The 27,350-nt window shown below is 40.9% G+C and overlaps 1 protein-coding gene across 2 annotated transcripts; it reads left to right on the top strand.

Moving 5' to 3' along the window:
• Nucleotides 1-29: 29 nt before the first annotated feature.
• Nucleotides 30-27,317, top strand: MTPAP (mitochondrial poly(A) polymerase). Of its 2 annotated transcripts, none has more exons than XM_052693814.1 (9): nt 30-173; nt 2,034-2,206; nt 2,723-2,956; nt 3,263-3,487; nt 7,705-7,916; nt 10,355-10,581; nt 11,996-12,088; nt 12,182-12,255; nt 14,016-27,317. In XM_052693814.1, exons 1-9 carry the CDS (start codon nt 44-46, stop codon nt 14,352-14,354), a joined length of 1,707 nt encoding a protein of 568 aa, XP_052549774.1. In that variant the 5' UTR covers nt 30-43; the 3' UTR covers nt 14,355-27,317. The 2 variants fall into 2 exon arrangements, with proteins under 2 accessions (XP_052549774.1, XP_052549775.1); XM_052693815.1 differs by lacking the exon at nt 14,016-27,317 and adding an exon at nt 12,352-13,971.
• Nucleotides 27,318-27,350: the final 33 nt, after the last annotated feature.

Below are 27,350 nucleotides of genomic sequence, written 5' to 3'. Positions count from 1 at the left end.
TGCGCGTGCGCGATGCCGGCAGGCGGCACGGAACGGCCGGGCGATGGCGCAGCGCGCGGGAGGGCGGGCTCTGTGCCTGCTGCGGGGCCGCCTGCTGCCCCCCGGCCCGGCGGCCGCCCGCCTCGGCTCCTCGGGGCCCGCGCTGCAGCGGGCGGGCGGCGCCGAGGAGGCAGGTGAGGCGGTGCGGGCCGCGCCGCGCTCCCTGCTCGCCTCGGGCCGTCGTGTGTCCTCTTGGGGGGCGGGCGGACGGGCGGTGACGCTCCGGGAGAGGCCGCGGGGCGTCCGCTGGTCGCGGCGTCCCGGCTGAGACCGGCCGAGGGCGGCGGGGTCGGCGTGTGACCTCCCGGCTCGGAGTGCAGCCGGGAGAGCGGGGCCCGCGGCCCGGCCTGGGCGTACTGCGTGCGTGGAGGCCGGAGGTGGGTTAAGCGGAGATGGCCGTCCCGCTGAGCAACCCAGGGGTTTAGCTGCGCCTTCAGGACGAGTCACGGAGCAGAGAGGGCTGAGCGGTGTGCCGTGGCCGTGCTGTGCAGCTCGGTCCCTGCAGCCAGCCTGTGCCCGTGCGCCTGAGTCAGAGCTGGAAAGGCCTTCGGCGGCCACGTGTATGCTCGTGTTTCTGAGCCTGAGAGGCATTCTGTAGTTCTGTAGCGGGGAAGGCTGGGCTGTAGTATGACAGTCACACAGAAAAAACACAATTCTGTGGTGTTTCTGTCCCTGGATTAACAAGCATGCAGCAAGTTGGGTGAAGGACTACGTCCAGATTTCAGTTAATGCTCTTGTTTTGGTGTATGCATTAGGTCGTTTGTCTCACCTGGTTTGCTCCATGCTATGTGAACAGGTATGTCGGTATCACAGAGGGCAGCATTAGGGTGCATTGAGCACCGCTGGGGACCAGTAGCAGTGCAGGTGAGCACCTGTTTGGTGACTGCAAGGCTATGACACAAACCTGAAACATTGTACAGAAAAAGAAAGAAAGCAATGAGGACTGCGTCTCAAGCATTTAAAATGAACACATTCATCTGAGGACTGTCTACTGTTGATACTCAGTGACTTGTGCCTCTTCATTATTTTGATGAGAGGTGCTACGTACAACTAAGCTGTGGAAACAGCTGCTTTGTGTTTACAAGCTCGTGTAAAAGGCAGAAAGAAACCATAGAACTTCTTTTTTTTTTTTTTACATAAGTATAGATGCTAACAGGTTTGGTTAGAAGATCTTCTTCAATCCGCAAAGTCAAAGAAAGCAGCCTATTGAATCTTTGTAGCAAGTGGTAGCCACAGGGAAATAGCTGCATGCTCTCTGTCTTCCCAATCTTGAATTATGAATGGTAGTGTGAACAGGAAGCCTTAGACATGTAACATGGTGTGGTCGTTTGATTATTTGAGTTGTGCAGGTTTGCAATTATAATTCCGGTTTGGGATGTGTTTTCTGTATTTCTGGATCTTCCAGCATATCTTATTTCCATGCTGATTTTGTTGACTGTCAGCAGCAGTAGTATAGATTGCCAGTAGTGTGGCAAGGTGTGACTGTTCTGCGCGTTATTTGAAGTGAGTTGATGAAAATACAGTACAGAAAGAAAATTTTGTGTAGGAGTTTGCTGTAAAGGAAGATGATGAGTTGTAAAAATAACCAAGTGTAGAATTGTTCCAAAGGTGAAAGTGCTGTTTTTGTGGTGGCAAAGAGGCATTATCTTTTTAGAGCAGCTTGCTAACAGTGTAGCTCTGTCCGGTGCTGATGCTGGACTCACATGCTGAATGGTGAGTAGTAAATCAGAGACCAAAGATTCCTCATATCATCAGATGTCCTGTGGTATCGAGGAAGGTCAATATTGTTTCCATCCTACATTTTCTATTCTTTGTTCTTAGAAAATGTATACATTTATGAGAGAAATACACTTCTGAATGTATTTCTTTCTCTCTGGAGTTTTCTGTTTTGCTGTGATCCTCCCAGAGTGCAAGAGCAAACCCAGAGCAGAGAACAAAAATCAGTTTTATATATTTGTGTAGAAGGAAAGCTTGATGCTTGTTTCTTCTTACAGATGCTGAAGTCAGTAGCAGGAAGAAGACATTCACTGAGGTTCAGACAGAACGATTGGAACAGGCAGATCGGAGTGTGTTAATTAAGTGCCCATCAAAACTTAATGAAAAAAAATTACTGCAGTATTTATCCAGTCATGGAAACATTGACAATTACTTCTTTTTTGAAAATCGTGTAAGTAGCTGACAATACAAACTAGAATCTAAACTTGGATGAAAACAAACACAATCGTTTGGTCAAGCCTTCATACATCTAAGTTATGCATGTTAAACACAATATATTCAACTAGTTTTTGTCTTTATTATTGTTTACAAGATGTTGCACAACAAATTTGTGTGTTTAAATTCCTAAGCAATGCCTGTTTTTAAGTGAATCTCGCCAAAGATTTTGTGCCAAATGTTTGAAATTTTAATATTGCACTGCTGATTGTCTGAAAAATAGAGCTAACCCTTTGTTATGCTTCTTTTTGAAGGTAGATTTAGTGCTTACTATCAAGAATAACAGCTTAAATTTTTTTGATGTTTTGTATAAAATTATCTTTAAAGTATTAACGTGCAGAAGCTGCCATTCAGCTTCAGGACTCTTACTAATATGCCATAGTATTCCCAGGCAGATCTGAATAATGTGAGTGCAATCAGTTCAATGCTCATATGCATTTATCTAACACTGTTTCCATTTTTAATATTTTAGGGTATTCATGCTTTAATAGAATTTTCAGAGAAGAGCAGTGTAGCCTCACTACAGGCTGTTACTGGAATTCCAAGGGCTGCTGAGCATCATGTTGTCCCATATAAATCCAGACTTTTTACTTTCACGCTGAAAAACCCCGGTAGTCAAGCTGCTGAAGAAAGGCCAGTCAACCTCTCTCCTCAGTCTCACATTCCAGTGAATGAGCTTATTCCAAAGCTTTGTCGTGCAGACAGTGTAAGTATAAGTTCTCTCAAATGAAAACAAACCTTGTCCATGTAACATTTGCAAGTGGTCATGTGAAGCTTCTAAAGCATTTTTTTTCTGTTAAAAAAATCACCCCTGTTAGAATTGTGGCAATGGCTGTCATGCATTGAAACAAATAGAAAAAAATGACTGATGCTTACAATAATTTTGTCTGTAGGAAATAAACTTGTTTGAGTCTAAGTTGTTTAAGAGCAGTGATAGTAAGTGGATAAAAATATATATCGGTAGGCAGAAGATGGGTCGCTATGCTTTAGCAATGTTTATTTTCTTAAATAGGTAAGCAGTCAAATGTACACTCTGCTGGATGAGTATCAACTTACAGAAGAAAACATCAAGCTCCGATACCTGGCCTGTTCTCTGGTTCGGGATTTTGCACGCGCGTATTTTCCAGACAGCACTGTAAAGCCATTTGGCTCTTCAGTGAACACCTTTGGCAAATTGGGGTGTGATGTGGACATGTTTCTGGACTTCCGTGATATACAGAAGCATCCTACAAAAATGGTAAGATGATGCTGGCGGCTCCAGTCCTCATTCTTTGTAATAGGAAGAAAATAATTTGCTGGTTGTGCAGACTTTGTGTGTACTGTCAGACTGAAGAAAACCTTCATCCTCCAAAGCTAATTCAGCAATACCAGACCTTCCAATCCTGCTGCTTTTTTCTTTTCTGGAGTTGCTGGACTTGACCAATACTGGGCTGTGATTGTTAGGGTCCTCTCTATCCTGATACATAATAATCTTATGCATGTGTGTGTGTGTGTGTGTGTGTGCATTTTGAGAGTGCTGTCAGATCGTTTTTCCTCAGATTAAAAAGTTACTGTAACAGTGCTACAGAAACATTACCTCCAAGGGTGTGTGGAGGTGTTGGGACCTGCTGGGGTAATGCTGGTGGATAATTGCAGTTAGTGCTGTTCACGTTTGCAGTGTCTGTCCGGAGACAATTTATAGTGTTAGCATCCTATGGTTTCATTGAGAAGGGAATTGGTTTGGGTTACTCATGGAAGGAACCTGAGGGTGTGCTGGGAGTAGGACCTAGGAGTGAAACAGGAGCTGAGCCAAATAATAATGCGGACGTCCTTAGTTGTCACACTTTCCATAATGTACTTTGTAATTATTTGATTATCTCATTGATAACACTGCAGTTAGCACCAAGACAAGTGATGCTTACTAAGCAAGTGTAGAGGCTTGAAATTGAAATATGTTCACTTGAATTTGCTTACCAAATGCAGAATTTCCATCTGTATCTTGAGAAGTTGGATGGTTACACAAGACTGCCAATAAGCAATACTCAGGGAACAGCATTGCTTTCTTCAGCACACGTATTAAATTTTATCTTAACCGTGTCTTCACCCATGCGAGGATGTGGAAATCTCTGCTGTGTATCCCTGTATTGGGATTCAGGCAGCTTCAGATTGTAAAGGTTGTTTAGAATGGATTGTATCTTAGTCCTGGTGCATGTAGGCAATTCCTTTTGAATTGGAGAAGGAAATACGAAAGGAGGTGAGAATTGGGACACTTTGAAAGCTGATTTGCTCAACTTTTCTGTGCTACTTCTGTTTTGCCCTGTTTTTGATTTTTAAAGAAATATGCCTTCAATTCAGAGTTTTCATTTTTATTGCAGTGATTGATTATAATGAAAGATATGTCAGCAGAAAGACAGGATGACTGAGAGTTTGTTGGAAGGGTTAAAATCCAAGAACCCTTTACATTTAGTTGCCTCTTGAGTTTTGGGGAAAAAATCTAAGTATAAAATGCCTGTTTTCAAAGCACATATTGTAACTAGCTGAATTTGGTATTGATGCTGTGCAGCAGTAAAATCCTTCTTTCATGTCATACTTTCAAAAGAAAACTCGTACTCTGAAGGCAGTCTTGCAATGAAGAAGATGAATTCAGAATTACAAAACAGGCCTAAGGAAAAAAGGCAGTGGGTCATGGTGAATCTTAGGTGTGAAAACATCTTTCCCACAGTTTAACATTTGTTTTAATCCTTTTTATATGCATATATCTGTTGTTCAGTCAGACTGGTATTAGAAACTGTGTTGGATTGGTAAGCATATGATTTCTCTGAGCACATGTACTTCAGCAGGGCATTAATCCCAGTTCTGAGAAAAATGAGTATACCTAAAATGTATGACTTAATGTGTGAAAGCTGGAAGAGAGATCATCAAATTGGTCATTGTTCTGCAGAAGTCCTAACTGTTTTGTTTTTTGTTTTTTTTGTTTTTTAATCTTTTTAAACTGGTGAGGGGTCTGGAGCACAAGTTTTATGGCTGAGGGAGCTGGGATTGTTCAGTGTGGAGAAGAGGAGGCTCAGGGGAGACCTCACTGCACTGTACAACCTCCTGAAGGGAGGCTGTGGTGAAGAGGGATCTGGCCTCTTCTCCCAGGCAACGAGCAGGACACGGGGTAATGGCCGCAAGTTGTATCAGAGGAGGTTTAGGTTGGACATAAGGAAGAACTTTTTCTCTCAGAGTGGTCAGGCACTGGAATGGCTGCCCAGGGAGGTGGTGGAGTCGCCGTCCCTGGCGGTGTTCAAGAGGCATCTGGATGACGTGCTGTGTGATGTGGTTTAGTGCTGGTGGAGGCAATGGTGATGAGGAGACGGTTGGACTGGATGATCTTGTAGGTCGTTTCCAACCTTGTGAGTCTACGATTCCTGTATTAACGCCATGAAAAAGAACATTTGGCTGTTGATGTCATTTATCCTGAGAGGTCAACTTTTTATTTGTGGTTTTGAAAAACATTTGCAAATCAAGAAGGGAGGCAAGTGTAATCACAGCTGCCCATTGTAAAATATTTTTTCTCTTTTGTTGTTTTTTATGTTTTGAATTTTGAAGTGATGACATGCCTCCATATCATGGAGTATTAGAGAATGCTTAATAAATTCAGATTAAATTGAATGATTCGTGTCACTGCAGTCCTATTTTGTAAGATCAGTGGAACAGAAATTCTCACTTTAACATCGCTGTGCTTGAGATCAGCTTCTAAAATAGTTTTGAAATCAAGGTATAGAACAAGGAGATTTTCTTTTGATTGACATAATGAACGATGTCATTCTAATGACAGATTTCCTAGACAATAGAACTTCCCTTAGTTTTTTTTTTAATTAGCATTTCTTTACATGTTCTTAGATGCCTCAGATCACAAGGACAACTAGTTCATGGTTGCTCTCCCAGTATTTAGCCTTTCTAGAGATGTTTCAGTCCATATCATCAGTGCTTCAGTAATTAGTTCCCTTACCAAGATCAGATTATCAGCACAGCATTTGTTTCCAACTTCTGGTGGTTTGGCAGATCAGTGAATGACTTAAAGCAGAGTTCTGTGATAAGTTTAGAGTAACAACAGGTGTTTGATAATAACATTTAAGCTACCAAGGGTAATGAATTTACCCCCAAAGTAGTAGTTTGTTCAAACCTGTTTTGAGTGGCATGGTAAGAACTGATGGAGAATCACAAGTGGTGTCAGTACTTCATTCTCCCACAAGAGGAACCAAAACTCCATCTGTAAGTTCTACCAACTAGGAGCGTCTGTTTCATCATGAAAAAGTCCATCCAGCTTCTAAGATATCGAGCTGCTGCCCAGGATGCCTATGTGTCAGCCAAGTCCCTCTATATTTTTTCTCCTGTTACCTCTCTCAGAGTTCATAGTTGCAGGCTCCTTTGAGCCAGCACTGCTGTAGCATGAAGCTGCACAGCCCAGTGGGGTTAGGGACCACTCTTCTGATACGCTCACACATTTGCTAGCTCTGTTGGCAGTAAGGAAAGGTTACCTTCGTTGTTATCACGGGGACGTAAATTTCAGTTCCTGAGGTGTAACTGTAGGAAGGGTTGCAAGGTCTGTGATTTCTGAACTGTTTTGCTGGTCTGCATTCTTTGCACTGGCATGGTGACAACAAAAGTGACCACCTTTACTTGTCTCCTGGAGGACTAATTAATTCACCATGTAATGCTCTTTGTATTGTGTGAATTCATGTTCTATTCATCGTATGCTTCAGAGGGGAGGATAAGCCACTATGAAGCATCAGGTCAGCAAGCAAAATTAGCTGAGGCTTAAAAACTGAGAGAGAGTATAAAGGGAACAGATTTTGTAGGTTGTTTTACTGGGGTGTAAACTGCACGTGACAATTCAAAATTCAAAGATCCACAGGGAAATTTACGCCTGATGTCAGAAGGCAGCTGCTCTGGTGTGATTACTTTAAATCTTCAGGAAACTAACCTTCATCTTGAAGCAGCAAGCAACTCGCGTGCTGATTTTTTATTTTATTTTTAAATAAAAAGGCATTTTCCTTTATACTTGTACTGACTGGTACACTGTACTTTGAGGTTATGAAATAGAATTACTGGTGGTTTGAAATTGGCAAGTTACAGTTTGGTTGTGTTTTGTCCCTCCTGCCTTGTAATACCTTCTTCAGTCAACATATGTGCCGTCTTGAGAATCCCACATGAACTGTTTTAGGTAATGTAGTGGCATTGCACCCTCATCAGAATAGCCAACTTCACAGTAAGTTACTCACTATCAGCGTGGGAAAAATTGAATCACTGAGAAAAGAATTGTACAAGAAAAAGCAGTGTGGTTTAACTTTTTACAAGGTCTGCAGACTGCTTTGGAAAATCCACTCTACTACACTGCTACTCTGCAAACTCTTGTAATCTTGCAGAAGTATTCTTAAATTTCTCTTTAGTTCCAGAACTAACAGTTGACTTTTCAAAATCTTTCGTTAGAAAAAAGGTCCCTTTGAAATGGAGTATCAGATGAAAAGATTGCCATCGGAAAGGTTAGCAACTCAGAAGATTCTTTCTATAATTGGTGACTGTCTTGACAATTTTGGTCCTGGGTATTCAAATGTACAGAAGATACTCAACGCTCGCTGCCCCCTGGTGAAATTCTCCCATCAACCAACAGGATTCCAGTGCGACCTGTCAGTGAGCAACAGGTAAGACCTGGTTTTAAATGGTTCAGGGTGAATACTAAGTTCTGGAAACTTGTCATGAGAAGTTTTCAGCCAACTCAGTTCTGTGTTTTTTATCAAATATGAATGTTGGGTCTGAAAGGGATATTTTTGCCTATTAGAATTTTGTTTCCCAGTGTGTTAAATATCAGTTTCTCCAGTGTAGTAAGTAATTGCTAGCAAAAACTGAAAAACAGCCTTCCCAATAAGGTTGTCTTGTAAGGAACTGAAAGCAGACATGGTTCTTCAGTCATCTCTTCATGTACATGTATATGCAAAGCCTTGTTTGGATTGCTTTCCAAATTAAGCAGCCATATCATGATAATAGTAATTATCAGCTGATTTGCAGTCATTGGATTTCAAGTTATTTTGGGTTCTGCATCCTTTTTACGGGCAAAAGATTTGGAATACTGCATTAACGTTGTGCATTAGAAAGCAGCCTGAAGTTTTACTGTCATTTGTACCATTCACAACAGCACCCAGTAGAGGGAGCAGGCATCTCACAAATTGTTCTCTGCATCTTTTTTCCTTTTCAGCTTGCTCCCATGTTTTTAGGTAATCAGTGGCTGATAGTCAAGCATTTGATTTATTTGTTTTGCAGTCACTTACTTTATTAAGAAATAACCACCTGAATCCAGTATCCATCTGTTTTTAATTCTGTGATGTACGCATCACAGAATTAAAAACAAATACATCCCCATTTTTGTTTGTTGGGGACGGTAAAACACAAGTGATTATCTTTCAAAATTCTTTTCAACTCACCTTCTACTACAGATTTTGTAATTTGCACACATCAGATGCAGTCAGGTCAGTCAGACTGAATTTTCTGAATTACCCCACATTCTGTTTCAGAGTATACAGGAGTTCTGTGATATTTATATGCGATATATATATATTAGGATCAGAGGAAATGGTTTCAAGCTACAGCAGGGGAGATTCAGGCTGGACATGAGGAAGTATTACTTTTCAGCAAGGGTGGTCAGGCACTGGAATGGACTGCCCAGGGAGGTGGTGGAATCACTGACCCTGGGGATGTTCAAGGAAAGGCTGGATGTTGTGTTGAGGGACATGGTTTAGTAGGAGCTATTGGGAATAGGTGAACGGTTGGACTGGATGATCTTTTAGGTCTTTTCCAACCTTGGTGATTCTATGATTCTAAGATTTGTTCAGTATTGTCACAACATTAACATTTTTTTAATATTTAGCCACAGTGAGAGTCAGCATAGGTTTCCTGGCAGATTTTTTTTTTTTTTTTCTTTTTAATTCTCTGCAAAAGATAGTTTTGTGGGACTGTGTTAGTATTGTTGCTTGGAGAAATAAGACATCTTTGTGGACACAAGGAGAACCTCACAATTGAAACTTTAGAAATGCAGGTATTAGAAGGCTTTGATGCAGCAGCCATCCCCAAATGCCTTGGTGAATTTTTAGAGGAATTGAGTGCAAGACTGGAATTAGAGCAGGGTAGTTCAGCAAGCACTTTAAACTAGTTTTGCAATGTAAGTCTTGCTCTCACATTCTCCTTCCATTTATTATCTGTTCTATATTGCCCTCCCATTTGTACACTATAAGAAAGTTTGTACAACCATGTGATGAAACAGAGCTGATCCATCTGAAAACTTCTGTCCTTCCAGATTAGTTGTTTTGCAGCAGGACCTGGATTTGGGTAGTTATTACGAACAACATGTCAGCACAATGGATGTGGTAACACAGAAATAAGAGTGAGCACCTGGGAGCAAAGCTGCTGCTTTCAGCTGCAGTGTCTGCTTGTGTTTGTTTAAAGAATTTGCTGAACAACTTCAAATTTCTTCCAGTCACACCAATAACATTTTTAATACTTCAAAATTATTTTCAAACAAGATTAAGTGCATTTTATGCTGTCACAAACTGAATGACATCCAACTTCAAACGTTAGTTGTTGGAAAATCAATAAATTGTTAAGTCTTTAGAGTGGGATTGTAAGATAAGTTTATTTTGTATTTTTTGTATTGATTTTTTCCCCCCTCTATGTTAGGATAGGGATGTTCTCTAGTACAGTCCAAAGGCAATTATGGCTAAATTATGTGGTTTTGGCCTCGACTGTGTGTAGATCTAACTCCAAATACATAATGTTCTTTTTTCTTTTCCACTATCCTGTGGAACAAGGAAACAGGAAACAGCACAAGTGCAGTATTATTGTTTAACTGTATCCTTTTTATTATTGGCAGTTATCAGATACATTATCCTGGACAATTTCAGACACTTTCATCTGTTTTGTTTGTTTGTTTTTCATGAATAAAAGTTATGTGTGGATTTTTGTTTGTTTCTTTGTTTTTATATTGATGCTCTCTTCCCTTAGAACTGATAATTTGTGCTGAACAGCCAGCGCTGGCATCATAATAATAATTGCATAATTATTTACGTCTTACTTCTTTTTTCTTCCTCAGCATTGCTATAAGGTGTTCAGAACTCCTGTATATTTACGGCTGTTTAGATCCCCGTGTGAGAGCTCTGGTGTTCAGTTTACGATGCTGGGCCCGTGTTCATGGCCTTACAAACAGTGTGCCCGGTACCTGGATTACAAACTTCTCTTTAACCATGATGATCATGTTTTTTCTGCAAAAGAGATCGCCACCTATCATTCCAACACTAGACCAACTTAAAGAGCTGGCAGGTAAGAGCAACTGTTTGTGAAAGAGCTTGAGGCATTTCTCACAATTATTGTAACTTTGTAAGGTTAGGAATAAACCCAATCCATTCCTCTGTGCTCTCAAGTAGCAATATACATTGCCTGTGCCTGATGTTTGAGGAAACGTGTAAGTTTCATATGTACTTTTTGTAAAAGTAATTTATCCTATAATGCAAACCACATCAGTTTTCAGTACAGTGCTTAATTCTGCTCAGAGTGCCTTGGACAACTTAAAATCATTTATGTTCCCAGTGCTCTCACGCTGTTTCTTTTTGTTGTTTATTTTGCAGCAGACTCGTAAGATTTCAAATGTCTCTGCAGGTTTTAAGGATTTTGTGCAGATTGTTATATGTGCCAGGGGAAGTTCAGGTTGGAGACCAGGAAAACTTCTTTACAGAAAGGGTTGTTAAGCACTGGAATAGGCTCCCCAAGGAGGTGGTTGAGTCACCATCCATGGATGTGTTTAAAAACTGTTTGGATGTGGTGCTCAGGGACATGATTTAGTGGTGGGTTGTTAGAGTTAGGGTAGGACGGATAGGTTGCGGTTGGACTTGGTGATCTTGAAGGTCTTTTCCAACCTGAGTGATTCTGTGATTCTACAATTCTATGTTTTGTTTTAAAGACACCAAGTGTACCTGTATTCCCACACTCTTTGTAATGTCCTTGAGACTATTCAGGGCAATTGCAAATAATTTTTTACCTTAATAAGCAAGTTGTTCTGACTGTCATAATATTTCAATTTCAGAGCATGTTATCTTCAGCTAATTGAACAAAGCATGGAAAATGACATCCCAAATTCTTGATTCCTTGCTTTTTTCCACAGCTTACTGACATGCTTCCTTGGAAGCTTTGAGAAGATGGTCTGCCTTCTGTTGCTTTAAAATTATTTGAATGTTTCCATTAGCAGTTACCAACAGACTCTCAAAAATGAAGCACTTGTATACGCAGAATAACGAAACAGCTATTTATGAAATTTTTACAAGACATTCCTAATAGCTTTTCTGAAAAAGAGGATGGACGCTTGAGATTAGCTGTTGATGTCTTTGTGTAGTTATTAACCTCAGAAAACTTTACTGGTTTAGTGTATTATAAAGCTCTGTATGCAGAGATACCATGTTTGTTGCTTCAACTTCAGAGATATATAGATGTCATACACCTTATTCCTGTAGGTTTTTGAAAATACAATTTCCCTTAGTTTGTCCAAAGATTTGTTTTTCCTTTTAAATCTTTAACCATTTAATTTGAATCTTAGCCTTAAAGTTTGTTATGAGTTTGTAATTTGCATTACTTAATACGATACGTTCATTGAAATCAGTCGTGTCTTATATCTGAATTTTGTTATGTACAATGGCATTTTACTTTTTATCTGTTCAAAATACCCTTGCAATTTTTGTTTCAGATGAAAAAGACAAACATGTAATTGGAGGGTATGATTGCTCATTTGTGAGCGACTTCAGCAAGGTTAAGCCCACAAAAAACACGGAAACGCTTGGTAGGTAAATCTTCATCACCTTTGCTTTTTCTGAGCGTGCTGACAATAAACATCTCCGTAATGCTCAATGCTGGTTTGCTTTCTCTCCCTCAGATGAGTTGCTGTGTGACTTTTTTCAATACTTTGGAAACTTCGACTTCAGAAAGAATTCCATAAATCTTCGAAAGGTAAATGAATTTTAATTTCTCATCGTTATCAATTAAACTTCTGATGTCTTCAGTTTGAGAAACTGCCCGTGTTAAACGACTGCTTTCATTTTTAAGTATGTATGCAGTGTGCATTCAAATTGGTTGTTTCCAGAAACTGAGTCCTCTGCTTGAAGGAAGAGCTTTCTCCTCAAACCCTGATTGCTTATGGTAACATTCTTAACAGTGCTGTGTCAGTACTTGCATATGTTGGAAAGCAGAAATGATGCTAAGTCTTTATGATTCTTTTGTGACCACCCTATATAAAAAGTGACTGTTTTAAAAAGCAGGAACTTTTAAAATGTCACAATATTTGTCATAGCAAAAGTCAGTGACAAACATAGCACACTTAAAAACTTTGCATTTCAAGCTGTGAGTACAAATCCAAACAGTGTCCACATTAAAATTTAAACTGAGTTTTGAAACTTGCTTTTTACACTTCTGTTTCTTGCTGCAGTTACCATCAACCTTCAGTTAGCCTAGTTACAATTCAGTGAGCATGACAGATAACATGATTGTATGCTTACCAAGAGGTCTGCACTGTAATCTTGTTTTCTTTATATAATTAAGTCATGCTCTTTGGGGATTTCTGTGTGTGTATGTATATGAAGGCATAATAGAGACATATATGCAAATACAGTAACTACTAATACCTGTTCCTGCTGGGCTTCTTGCAGACTGAGGGCTTTCGTTGCTTTGTTGCTGTGTGGTCACTCTTGGTTGTGTTTCATTTCCTACTTTAGCACTAACAGTTTCTGGCATAAAAGTTGTTTGTTTTTCTGATATAGATCAATCTGGAAACTAAGTAAGCTGGATAACTGTTGTTTGCCACTACGCCTTAAAAGGCAAGTTAAAAAATAATTAAAAAAAAAAAATAATAAAAAAAACCCAAAACAACACCATAACAAACCTCCTTGTGCTGATCCTGAACTGGACAAGGGAAATGTCTACGTTGTGGATGTTCTTCTGTTTAACTAGTTGTCCTAGCCCTGGAGCAAGGGTATGCAGCATGCATGTGAACACTTCTGGACTAGCATTAGCTGCTAGGTTCCTGCTAGGGCATGCAGTGGAAGGCTTGTAGAGATGCTGTAATGCAGAGCAAGTCACCTGAGGAGTGCTGATAAGCAGTGTGATGGAAGTGTGTATAACTAGCAAACTACATAGTTGACAATAACTTGTATTTTACCATACTAACTGCATAAAAGTGGACCATGGTCTAAATAGCTCTGTACTTAAATGATAAACTGAACTGGGGAGAATTTCAGCCAGGGCAGTAATCTTGCTTTATTGTACCAGCTCTTAGTGAGCACTGTGAGAGAAATGATTTGAACAGGTGAAGCTCATGAAGTCATTTATCAGACTAGGCTGTGCATGTTAACTTGATACTCATGCTGCCCTACACAAACAGAGATAGGAGTAGATTGCAGCAAGTGGAGTTTGAGGTTTGTGGAAAAGCAAGTGGGAGAACGGCCAAAAAGACAGGGTGAGTTGTTGTAGTACATTCTTTGCCTTGAAGGAAATCTAAGTTCAGTGTGGCAAGGAAAGCAACCACAAAGAGGATTTAGAGAACAGGAGTCCTACACTCAGATTGGCAGGAAAATTAACTTGATTAATGATGCCTATTTTTTTCCCCAGAAAGTGGTCTTCTGGGTCAGAAAACTCTCAATGTAGTCACTTGAGTGATTTGTTCCTTGCTCAGCGTATGATGCATATGTGCAACTTTTTCTTCACACTATCTGCAGGGAAAGGAAGTAAATAAACCTGAGTCGTCTCCTCTTTATATCTGGAATCCTTTTGAACAAGACCTTAATATCAGCAAGAATGTTAATCAGCCACAGCTGGAGAAATTTGTTGCTGTGGCCAGAGAAAGTGCCTGGATTTTACAGAAGGAAGATAAAACTCAGCAGATGATCAATAAGGAACCCTGGGGACTGGCAGCTGTACTGATACCATTTGGAAAAAGCAATCCAAACACCATGAAGAGTAGGACAAAGGGAATGGGAAGTGAAACAATCAAAAGCCTCTTGGACTCTTTAAAGTTAAGTGATGCAAACAACGTACAGAAAGCAGTGGGAAAGTGACTTTCAGCACAGAAAACACAGTAACTGCTGTTCTGTTTTAGGAATTGAATGTGGCACAGTTTGAAGAATATTGCTTTTAATATTTCTTTTGTGGTGAAATGGAGAGTTGGGTGACCTCTGATTGTCATCGTGATGTTTTTTTTACAGGTCTACTTTCTGTACATCATCTCCTCCTTTACTCTTCACTTTTCCTTGTGTTTTGTGAATGAAGAGCATTAAAATGCAAATTTTACAGGTACATTTTGGAAGTAGACTTTGGTCACTCTTCAAAAAAGAAAAAAAAACGAACGAAAAGAGGAGCATGGGAAAAAGCCACTGGGAACTGTTTCAGTTCTTTTTGGTTAAGTAAAAGCTCAAGAAGTAACCCCCTTTCAGTGAAAGTACATCTTAAGATGAATTTTGAACCACTGCTTCTGCTGCAGTCACATGCAGGAAACCAGTAAAAGTAAAGTGCATGTGTCTATTTTTGTAATTATTTTCAATTCATGGGGCTAGAGCTAAGACAAAAATAAAGAGGATGGAATTAGATAACAGGGTTTACAGTTTCGTAGGTTATTGCTCTCCAAGGATAGAGCACCTGTTTTGTGTTGGAAAAGTGGGTGTGCTTGTGTTTACCACCTGTTCTCAAACTTCTTCAACCAAATCTTTATTATTTTTATGCAGATAGTGCTTGTTCCGACTCATCAGCTCATGTTTCTGATTTTGCCTTCAATTTAAGCTTGTACTTCATGTTCCAGTAGGGGACTTCTTTTGGTGCCCTTCTGGCCTTATCAACTCTCCTGAAAGTTGCTGCCTACTGGACAGCACCAAAACCTTCCTCTTGCTATCTCTGCTTCTCTTTTTGTCCTTTTGGGGATTTCACAGGAAATCCTGTAACATACTTGAGCCCACAGTCCTGTCTTACTTTTCAGATATTCAGTGGAGTGCTGACTGTCCATGTTTCAGATCAGCTAGGCCAGCAAGAGTCAACTTTTCTCACTGCCTTGAAGAAAGCATTGAGTTCTTTGTGCTTATACCATAAGAGAGTGTTTTTAGGGGAGTATAGAGGGGGCTGGAAGGAATGAAGACAGAAAGAGAAATGGAAAGAGAGCACACAAAGTACAGATTTTCAGGTAGATTTGTGATTATTCTGCCTGTCCAGTTTGTGCCACCGATGCATTAAAACTAAATGGCAAGCATGATAAGAACAATTACACAGATTGTTATTTTGACTCTTAAAGAAGTACTGTACAAGAATTACTGTAAATGAGAGATTGTCCTACGGATGCAATATTCATGTTTATGATAACTTTCATTTTCAGTATTTCTAGATTCTTTAATGCTGTTCTGGTATATGCTTTGTTGTGGGCTTTTCTTTTTGTTTGTCAGAACTGGTGTTATCGTGTCTCTTTTCCCTGAGATATATTTATTAGAGATCATAAAGGAAGTAATGTGTAATTCCAGAGTATCTGTAAAAACACTGCTCGATAAGGAGTTCAGCAGTTAACAGTCTAAACAGACTTTGAGGGACAGATCAATGCTACATTAATTTATTTGAGTTTTAAAATAATATTCATATGTGTCCATTTCACACTGCTAGATGTTCTATCAAAGAATGACTTACAGATTTATTATCTTAGTCACAGGAATTAATTCTTCTATTAACTTTCCTGAGCCTTGAAATTCAAACTTAGCTTTCTACTTAAAATCTCTGTGCTAGTGTATAAGCTATGACCTTTTTTGGAGGCTGGATGAAGTTTACTGTAACTTATTATTGGTGCTAATACAAATATTTTCATAGCAAGCTTACGGATGCGGTAAGCAGTCTGTTGCTAACTTAAACTTTATAGAACCAAGATATGTTTTCTTCTGTTTCCTAAGGAGTAGACTTGAAAGCTTTTTGAAGCATTTGAAGATTAGGTGACACTTCAGTACTTGTGAGTTGTCTCTTTCCCTGTTGAATAGAACAGGTAACAGATCCCCACATAGAGACAGTGTGGTAGAGAGTCTCTGGCAAGGATTAAGGGGAAGGATAGCAAACAGATTTGGTTGTTGGTTTCTGCTATCAGTCATCCATCCATAGCGACAGAGGTGAGGTGTTGTGTTCCACAAGCAATTAAGATAAATCTCTGGATTGGTAACTCATCCTTTTGGGAGACTTAAACTTCCCAGATATAAACTGGGAATATATGAGTACTGCGACAGGTAAGTCTGTGAAATTCCTAAAGGACGCTGAAGATAACTTCTTGTCACAAGTGCTTAGCCAGCTAGGAAAGCTGCCCTTCTAGAACTGTCTTGAGCATAAGGAAAGTCTTGTGGGAGGTGTGATGGTAGGTGGCTGTCTGAGCCGCAGCGATCATTAAATAGCTGAGTTCAAAAGAGGTCAGCAGAGTTACCACCCTGGATCTTAAGAGAGCAAAGTTTAAGCTGCTCAGAGAGCTAGTCAGCAGCATCCCCTGGCAATCTGCTTTAGAGAGTTCAGGAGCTCTGTGAGAGCTGCTCACTTCTTAAGAACCACCTTTTAAAAACATGGGAGCAAGCAATCCCATTGTGTCAAGCAAATAGAAGAGAATATCAGCTTTGCTGAACAGGGAGCTCCTTTTGGGACATGGGCAGAAAAATAACCTATGATCTCTGGAAGCAAGGTCAGGGAGATTAAAAGAGCTACAGTTCACAGTTGTAGAGAGAAAATAAGAAAAGCCAGAGCTCAGCTTGAGTTGACACTGGCCATTGTGTCAGCAAAAAAGGATTTTTTTAAGTGTCTCAACAGCAAGAGGAGATCTAAGGAAAACTGTTGGGCTGATACTTGATGAAGATCGTTACCTAACAAACTGGAATGAGGAAAAAGCAGAGACATCTAATGCACTTTTCGCCCTGGCTTTTAATATTAATGATAGTTCTTGGGTTGCTGGTCCTGTGAGTTGGAGGGACACAATTCGTGACTATGGGAGCATGATCTGTGGTCACCATAAGTGTAAGAGAATAGGTGCATCAGCACAGTGCTCGTAGTTTGTAGGACATGACAGGGTTCACTCCAGAGCAAAGGACCTCTCAAGAATTTACTGAAGGTCTTACATATCTGGGGAGTGGGTGTATCAACAGCAAATGTACTGAGAATGCTGAACTGGAAGGTGCTGCTGGCTCTCTGGAGGGATGAGGCCTGAAGCAGGCACATTGTAACCGAGCACTGGGCAACCAACCATCAGCAGCGTGATGTTCTACAAAGCAAAATGCTGGATTCTGCAGCTGGTACAGAGCAGTGCTGGACTCGGGTACACGAGGAGATGGGTGGCTGGAGAGCGGCTCAGCAGGAGGGGCCTGGGGCTGCTGTGACAGCGGGCTCAGCGTGAGCCAGCAGCGCCCCCTGGTAGTCAAGGGAGTAAATGTATTTTGGGGATTCATTGCGCACAGCATAGCCAGCCAAAGGAGGTAACTCTCACTATTTAGTGTTGGTGAAGCCTCACCTGAAATACTGAGTGCAGTTCTGGGCTGTATGATGTTAAAACTACATTGAGGTGCTTTGAGAGGAAGGCACCAAAGGTGACAGGGCTGGAAGGGATGTCCTGTGAGGAGGGGCTGAGGCCACTTTTCTCAACAGGAGTTGAGAAAACAGGAGGCCAGGAGGTGACCTCAGTGCTCTCTGCAGCTCTCTAAGGAGGGGAAGAAGAGGGAGGTGCTGGGCTGCGCTTCTGGGAACCAATGGCATTAGGAAAATTCCATTACCCTGAGCATGGTCAAACACTGGAACAGCCTTCCTTTCCTTAGCAAGGTGGTTGATGCCCTGTGCTTGTCTCTGTTGAAGAGACACATGGATAATACCTTCAATATGCTCTAACATTGGGTTAGCCCTGATGTGGTCAGATAGCTGAATACTGTGGTCTTTGTAGGTCTTTTCCAACTGAATTCTATTGCAGTACAATACTAAGAGAATGGCATAACAGAAACAGAAGCATACAGCCCTCTGTTACAGCTTATACCTACTTGCAGTATATTCACACTGGTTTGATGTCACATAGAAAGACTATAACAATTTTGACACTTAGACATAAGATGCTTGTAGTCAAACACCAATAAACTTTGTATTTTGTTTATACAGTTGAATGACTCTGAAACACGACTTTGGGTCAAAATGGTTTATTTGTAAATGTACATTGGCATTCAAGCTGCTTAGAATTCCTTAAAAGGCAAGGCAAAACGTGGTTGCTATATATGCAGAGCTTTTCAGCATCACGTTTCTGTTTAGACTGTCTGTCTCTTCTGGGAATAGTTCTGAACAATTGTCCTGGCTACAGTCCGACTTCTGAATAGAAAAGCTAGAAGTCCAAAGCATTGCTGCAGCAATGAAAGTGCACAGGTGCTTGTTTCAGGTACCTGCAGGTTCAGGGCGCTGGAGGCCAGCTGCTGAGCAAAGCCTGCAGGAAAAGTTCTCTTTGGCAATATGAATCAGCCAGTCAGCTTCCTTGGAAGAAGCTGAGGGCAGGGTGTGGAGGGCAGCCGATCAGCTTCTGCCAGACACAGCTTGCAGTCAAGGGAAAAGCAGTGAAACCACCTGTGAGAAGAGGATCCCTGCCTTGAGGGGGTGTATGTAGCAAATCAAGAGGATGATGTGATTATAATTTCCTGAAGGCAGCAGCCTTATTGCACTGATATGTTTAGAAGCCATCAATATGGTTCTGTCAGTAAAAACAAGGGTTGGATGTTTGTCAAGAAGAGTGGAGATGGTCTGTACTTAAAAGTTCATGGGCTCTAAACAATGTCTCAGCAAGAGTGAGGCAGTAAGTTTTAGTTCTCAAACTTGTTGCTGATACATGTGTCCTCCCCAGCAATGTAGAGTAAGGAATATAAGTAAATTAAGCACATTTTTGACCCTCTGCCCCTTCCCCTCTCTGGGAGTACTTTTTAGTGCAATCTTACATTCCCTGACTCTTAATTGGTGAGAGAAATTGGAAACATTTCAAAGTTCCTTGCCCTGAAAAAATGCTCTCTGGGACATTAACTTCAAGTTCACACTTGTTGCCAGGTTTGCTTTTTTTCTTGTTGTTTGTTTTGTTTTTTTTTTTTCCTTTTCTGTACATTTTGATGCTCACGAGAGTTTCGGGAGTGGGTTCTGCTGCAATTGCTACTATTCCACTATTCCTCTGGGGCTTCATGGGACTCCAAAGCTGTGATCTTCAGCCTTTGGCTGTGTGAGGACCTGTCCATAATGCTCTTGGCTGAGACATAGTCACAATGTTGGGTCTTCTTAGGTGGTGCTTTTCGTCTGCCTCAGTTGTGGTTTTGTCCTTTGGACTTCAGATCCTGGGATAAATCAGGTTGGAAGGGACCTTTGCACCTATTCAGCCTCCTGCTCTGGTAGGATTAGCTGTGAGCTCCAACCAAGTTGCTCAGGCCCATATCTAGCCAGGTCTTGAAAATTTCTGTGGGCGAGGACTGTACAACCTTCCCAGACAACCTGTTCCACTGTTGGACTTCCCTTAGCACCCTGCTCAGCAGGACTGTAATACATTTTCTCCATCCTGTCACTCCTACCATCTTTTCTCAGCCTGAGAGCCATGCTCTTAGGCAGACTGTTGTCCAACCCAAATGCCCAAGCCACTCCTTCACAAAAAGGGCAATCCTCTTCATCCCCAGGTCTTCCCCCCTTCCCTCCTGAGGAGCGTGTCCATCCATCACCATCATCTTGCTGTTCCTGTGTTGCTGTACCAACAGCATGAATTCCTCCCACTTGTTCCCCAGGGCTGCACACCTTTGCATCCACACATTTGAGGCAGCTTTCATCTTTTTGATATTCTTGAAATCTCTCTTGTTCCCATCAGCCTGCATCCTTACTTTCAATCACTGCCTCACTTAACTGGTGCTTACAGTAGCCCTCTCTTTACTGCTCACAGCTGAAAGCTGCTCTCACCAGCTTGGCCGAGTTACAGCCACTCATATGAGCCCGATTAGGACATTCAAATACAGCCTAAACATTAATTTTTAAAAGAATCTGGAGGAAAACCAGAGGCTGTAAACACAAGGTTGCCATGACAGAAAAGCAGCATATTGCACACTTCTGAGCTAGCTTCGCCTGTACTGTGGCATCTGCAGGGCTGCACAGCACCATATGGAGACACTGGTTCAGGTATGTACCTTTGGAGCAGGAAAGATAGGCAAAGAATATTTCAATAATTTTGCCAACAAACTAATTACAGGTCTGTGCCGAGTTCAGCTGAAGCAAGTTCAGGATTTCTAGCCTGAGCTGCATTTGAGATCTGATGAATCAACAATCAGGAAGTTTTTTTAAGTGAAATCAGCTTGTTCACTGGAAAACTGTGTTCCAAAGACTCTATCTTGCTTATCACTGAATTACCTCCAAGACTCTCTTCTAGTACAGAGGTCTTCCAGACACTGTGGATAATTCAAGGCTCCTTGAAAACAAGGATTAAGATTCACACAAGGCTAACCTGGGCCTGGAGGTAAACTCACATGCTGCTGAAGTTGCCTTCTTTGCCACTCCGATGTGAACTGAGGACTAGATGATCTCCAGAGATCCCTTCCAACCCCTACAATTCTGTGGTTCTGTGTGATTCTGTGAATAGATGGTGCCTAGTTCTCTACAACTAACAGGCAGCTTGTTTGATGCCACTATGAAATCCTTAATTACAAGTGGATTTTTAACCACTTCAAATCTGAAATCATTTGGTATCACTGTGGGAGTACAGTTCTCTGTCAAGTTTGTTCTGCAGGAGGAGATCACAGCAGGTGCATGAATGCCTTTCTCTTCACTAATTCCTTGTGGGATCTCTCCAGTACTATCATGATCATGAATACTCTTCCCTCCTACTTCTTTTTTTACTGTCCATTCTATTTTCACTGTTCCAATGCTCCATCACCCTTAAAGTTCTTCTGCATGTTTGTATGTAACTTCCTATGTTCAAGTTTTAGGCCATTACTCCTTGTGCTATACACTATCAAGGAGAACCTGGCCTCATCCATTTGCCTCCCACCTCCCTTTAGTTATTTATAAACATTTATCAGATCCCCTTTCAGTCTTCTTTTACCTAAGCTGAACAGATGTGGGTTATTCAGCCTTTCTATACGAGCGATGCTCTAAGACATTTATCGTCTTTGTGGTCCTATGCTGGACTCCTCCTAGGAGATCCCTGTCTTTTTTGAACTGGGGAGCCCAGAACTGGACACAGTAGTCCAAATGTGGCCTTGCCTGGACAGAGTAAGGGGGCAGGATCAGCTCCCTCGACCTGCTGCCCCTGCTCTTGTTAATGAACCCCAGGTCCCACAAGGGCAAACTGCTGGCTCATGTCCAACCTGTTGTCCACGAGAACGTCCAGATCCTTCTCCAGAGCTCCTCTCTAGCCAGTCATCCCATCATTAAACATTAATTTGATCATTAAACAGTAGTTTTTCATTTGGCCCATAATGTTTTGGGGACCAGCAGTGAATAAAGCTGTGTTCAAGGAAAGTGGGGTAGTGTTTAGAGCATTGCACTCCCATTGCACTGCAACTTTGTGCAGCCTGATCTCCTGCGTGGACTGACATTTCACACTGCCTTTTCTGTGGCCTGCAGAGAGATCAATTAACCAGGCTTGGTGGGCCTCACCAATTCTTCGAATGTTTTCAAGAATTTTGTTCATCTAAGACATTTGTCTGACACTGGCTGTAGTATTAGAAAACAGAAATTTGGTGCGAGCTCTTTGAGGCACTCGACCCTTTGAAAAAGATTTCTGTTTTTTACTGTTATTATGGGGAACATTATGTTCAATTTGTTTTACAGAAAGCCTTCAGAGATGGGTTTTTGTTCCCATGCTGAGCTCTCTTGTGCATACAAATTTGTAGTAAATGTAAACAGTGCAGCCCTATATTGGAATCTTGCATGGATCAACTCCCAGAATATGTCTTGTAGGTATTATCATCACAGCCCGACGGGGGAAGCCAGCGCACAACAAATCACAAAGGCATCGGCTCCCACTCGTGTTGCTCACTCTGTAGGGTGGAACAATTCCTGTAATTCTGTATCTCTTTTTCTTATGTTGGACAGAAGCAAAACTGCAGGAACTGCTGTTCCTGCGGAGAGGACTTTACATTAGACATTGGATTGTTAGATGGAAAAGCACTATTATTTAAATACTTTCCATATATTTACATCTAAACTTAGATTTTCTGAAGTCTTTTTCTAGGAGCTATCACTGGCGATTTTTAGGGTGAAAGAAAGAACCAGAAGAGTTCATATAGGTCTCACACATAAATGGTAATTACTATCCTATTATTCATCAAAAATAATGACATAGTGGAAAGAAATATGTACAACAAACTGTCAATAAAAAGTAAAATGCTTTGTCCCCTTGAAAAAATTCCTCCATTAATTTTCTGTAGTCCTCCCAGTGATGCAGTGCTTTTATAAAAGGATGGGATTTGAGAGAGCATACTGAAAGGGTAATCACAAATTAAATATATGCAACTGTGAGTATTTATGCAGTAAGCAAAAAAGAAACATCAGTGACTCCAACCTGAAATGGGATTCAGGGATTTAGTGACTCTGGAAATACAGTATAGAGAATGGCTTTGTACATCTTTAGGTGATTTGTGCCTCTTTATTTTGAAAATTATCTCTAGACACACAACAAAAGCGTGTTTGCTCTAATTGCTTGATACAGGAGCTTGGAAAGGAAGATCTCATTTGAAACGACCATAATCTCTTTGGTGGAGACACTAAAGACCTTAGCTACTCTAGCTCTGCAATGAAGTCCATCTTTAAGAGGCTTTGCCTTGCAGTTGGCTTAGGAACTTGGAATATTACCTTTCTGAATTACCCTAAAAAACCAGTGCTTACAGATAGGACCAGACTTTCACCCTTCTCCCACACAGAGTATTTGCTTTTAGGTCCTCTCTTTAGAGTAGACAATATTCTCAATCTCTAAAGTGTTTTGCAGCAATTAATTTTATATTTCCTCTAGGAGATAACACAGTAAGACGATCTCTGTGTTTGTTCAGTAAGTTGCTGTTCTCTTGTGGTGTTGGAGTCTTCAGTACGATAAAGTAAACTATCTGGTGCTTTCCTTCCTGAGATGTAGGCAGTTTTTGTTGCATACTGAAATGAGAATGCATTTCCCAAAGCAATGCTTTTAACTGTTGATCTCAGAACCCCTGATGGTCTAGAAAACTACATCTAAAGAACTTGCAAAAACGAAAAGCGAGAAAACAATGCTAAGAAAGCTGAGCTACGTGTTGGCCAGCTTAAATTCCCACAACAAAGGTGTTTATCTTTCAGGATCTTCCAAACAAAACAAAGGTCAAAGTGATCTCTATTGAGTTGTCATTAGAGATGGAGCATTTCTTGCATTCCAAGATCACTTTATGGTTAATATTTTCTCCAAGTACATGGTGATATGTGAAGGCTATGTCACTCATAAAGCATGGTTTCTGATGGAGAAAGCAGAAATATTTTTTTGGATGTCTGACAAACTCTGAATGATATCTCTTAATGGTGAGAGAATTGTTATTGTCGAGCAGACTATCTAGAGTTTCTGACCTCTGCCCTGGCAAAAAACTTGCATTTATCCTTATAAATTATATAGGGAGAATACAGACATCTCTGTTTGTCTTGATTTAGTTTTATCCCACAAGTATAGGGTTACAAGTATGTGGCAGTTAGGCATAAGTGATATGATTTTATGCTCCAAATGCTGATAAGAGAGAAGCTTCAAATCACATAGGTTAATGCAGACTTCATTCAGAGACACCTAGTCAGAATCTCCTAGACTTTTCCAGACCTACCAACTATTGCTGCAGAAGTCTATAAATACTCAGGGCTGCCAGCTGCTTGCTCCCAGTAGGAATGGATGCCTTCTTCTGAAGTTAATCTTCCTGATTCAGTGGGGACCTCTCACTGCCAAGCTGACCCAGGGGCTTCTGAAGTCATCTGTTTGTTTTATGTGATCCTTAAGCCTGAGAAGGCAAACTGTCCTCCCTATTCCCCATTCCCAGCAAGTTTTTTCCTCCTGACTCCAATAACAGCAGGACACAACCCTGACATTTTTCTCAGATGCAGAGATAGCAGCAGATGATGTTATAGTGTGGCCACTGCCACTCCTCTTATTTGCACAAATTATGTAAATGTATGGGGTGTGGTGAATGTTTTTCTCTAGAATCTTTATTCTGTTTTTCTAAAAAGATTGATGAACTTTATTATTACTTTTTTTCTTCTGGAGTTCAGTAAGCTGGAGCTTTCAAAGTTGTGCTTCACTTGCTCCCATGTTTGTACTGGCAGAAAGAAGAATTTAAAGCTGAGCCTTTTCCTGCTGGGTGTTTTTCTTCTCTGTGATAAACAGAAAATATGCAGTTGGTGTCACGATAGCAGTAGGTGCAGGATTCAACTAACACTTCCCAGCAGAAAATTCCCTGTCTTGCCAGGACATTGAGGAGACATGAGAATGATTCATTTCTCTGATAACACAGCAGGAACACAGGTCCAATTGTTTTCTATGTAGGTCAGAATGGGGTATATTGGCATCTCTGTTTGCAGACTTTACAAAGAAGTCTGGGAATGGGAAGCATTGCAGAAAAAAAACCGTGCTGCTAATACTTAAATTGTTCCCCTGGCAGAGGTAGGCTGTAAACCATTTGCTGTCAAGTACTTGCAGTCTAGCTGGCATAGCTGGACGCTGTCTGTACACCAGGAGGTTTAGTTCTTCAGGTTAAACAGCTCATCTACTCTTTACCCAACCTCTTTGATTAACATCTGGGTCCATGTCAAGGAAGGCCCCTAGAAATACTCAATCATGCTGTTCCACTGTGACTACCTGACAGCAGTTTATGTTCGTGGAGATACTTCGTGTACTTAAGAGTCAGGGGAAATTAGCAGGTTACTTGGCTCTGGCTTTTCATTGCATCTCTGTGCCTTTTAAAGTCTACAATAGTGCATCAGAAACCTGTTCATCTGTCAGTTTGGTTTTAATCTATCCAGTCAATGCCAGCTTCACCTATTGGCAGGAAGCGATGTTGGGAATAATCGTGTTGTTTAATGTATTGTAATGCTTTATTGGATGCCTCACTGCACATTGTCACAGCACGCCTTCTTGTGGGAGTCCTCTGGCTCTCCCCTGCTGTCTCTTCCTTCCAGGAAAGCCGTTTGCATTTGAAGATCAAGAGGTAAGCTTTTATCTTTGTCCCTGTGTAAGTGTGCCATGGGAGGCAGCTGGGGCTGCTTTCGTTTGGTTGCTTTGGACGACACCATCCACTCTTCAGAGCATGGAGTGCTTCTGCATGTTTCCCTGCAGTCACCTCCAGCACCGGTTTCCAGGTTTGTTCATCATGGTTCTCTGTTACCATCAGCTACATAAACAGAAGCACTAGAAATAATACTGCTCTATGCTCTACACCCAGGACAAACCAAGACATGTATTACGCCCTCCTGGTCTGGGCACAGAAGTCTTTCCTAAACGATGCATCTCCTTGATGCAGACTGTCAGATTCTTCTTGTAACACTGGGAGAAATGCACAATGCCTTATGGCATTGGGTGAGTGTGTTATGGCAAGGATTGCAGCCAGAGCCATGTTTGATTAGGCCCTGCATCGTACACAATTAAAGAAACATTTACTTTGTCCCCATACCTTGAGATCTGAATAGATTTTGAAGCAGTTGGAGGCAGCGTTCCAAGATCAGATCATACACTCGTTTGTTTTTCTCAGGAAAGGAGGAAATAAATCCTGATGGCTGGACATGATGTTGTCTGATGATCCTACTTTTTCTTGGCATGTTTATCAGCACAATCTGGACTTTTTGGAGACTGTTCTCCTCCCTCCATCAGACCTAACCATTTATAGCAATTCTTTTCTCAGAGGTACAGTTAATTATTTTATGAAGATCTGTCTCGTAGAGGAAAAATAGCAAGTGAGGCAATAATAAATTTAAAATTAAAGATGTTAAATTGCAACACAATTCAGAAGGAAAGTGGGTGATAACTGACATTTTTATTTCAGCCTCAACATAAGAATTTGATTTAATCTACTTTTTCTTATTGGTGAGGCTTAATTTAAAAAAAGCCAAGGAATTTCTGTCTACCTGTCTGCAGGTCAGTGCTCTCCTCCAGAGAAAAGCAGACTGAAGCCCTGGGTTGTATGATTGTGGAAGCAGCTGTAGCTTGAGAGCTTTCAACAGAAGTCACCAGCTGAAGATCTTGATTGTTACTGATTGTGAAGAAGGGCATAAATATGTATGATATATAATATAAATTCCAATATTGGGAAAGTTTTTGGTTTCTGCTACAGTGCTCTTGCATAAAATGCACTCAAACAGACCAAACAGAACACCAAGATCAGGCACAGCAAAGCATCTGTGTATGTAAATGCAACTTGAATTTTCAAAGGGCTTCAGTGTTGAAACCCAACCCTTGTAGGCATCTTTGAGAAACTACTGTCAGTATCAATGACACAACAGTTTATGCTGGGAAGAAGAAACAGGGCATGTCTTCTGTGGAAGCATCATGCTGTGATGAATGGCCAGTAGGTCTGGTGAGTCAGTCATCCATCCAGGCTGCTCTTTGTTTCTGTAAATGAGCTTGTGTGTATCTGGGAGAATGGGAACTCATCTGGAACCTGAAAACTAATCCAAGAAATAGCTCAGTTGGTGCTGTGACAAAAATGTAATCATTTCAGATGTTCAGATAATGGTGATGCTTTTAATATAACAGGATATTATAACCTTGTTTAACACTACCACTACTGTTTGTTGCTGAAAGGAGGGGGAAAAAAAGGAATGTAGATCATGAGATACACTTTAATCTTCCTGTTTTGATATCAAACATAGGGATAAGGAGTAGGAGATAGGATGGAAAATGACCTTTTGGTAAAACTTTGCCACTCGAACTTTAATTGTCAGGTTTAAAGATTGTATTTGAATATGAGTGGTGTAATAATTGAGCTCTATTAAGCTATTTTGTATGCATCTATTTAAAACAGAAATTTAAATAAAGCTACTTTTTAAAGTAGGTTATTAGATTTGGTCTGTTTTCTATTAAGATA

The sequence above is a fragment of the Tympanuchus pallidicinctus genome, unplaced genomic scaffold, assembly GCF_026119805.1.
Source record: "Tympanuchus pallidicinctus isolate F22 unplaced genomic scaffold, pur_lepc_1.0 scaffold3, whole genome shotgun sequence".
In the NCBI taxonomy this organism is placed as follows: domain Eukaryota; kingdom Metazoa; phylum Chordata; class Aves; order Galliformes; family Phasianidae; genus Tympanuchus; species Tympanuchus pallidicinctus.
The sequence above is the reverse complement of the archived record's forward strand: the minus strand, read 5'-3'. Positions and strand labels throughout refer to the sequence as shown.

Excerpts from the sequence above, each read along its gene's own strand:
- MTPAP (XM_052693814.1), top strand. The coding sequence starts at position 44 with ATGGCGCAGCGCGCGGGAGGGCGGGCTCTGTGCCTGCTGCGGGGCCGC. Across the intron at positions 2,207-2,722 it reads ACTTCTTTTTTGAAAATCGT|GGTATTCATGCTTTAATAGA; the intron begins GTAAGTAGCTGA and ends TTAATATTTTAG. Across the intron at positions 12,256-14,015 it reads ATTCCATAAATCTTCGAAAG|GGAAAGGAAGTAAATAAACC; the intron begins GTAAATGAATTT and ends CACTATCTGCAG.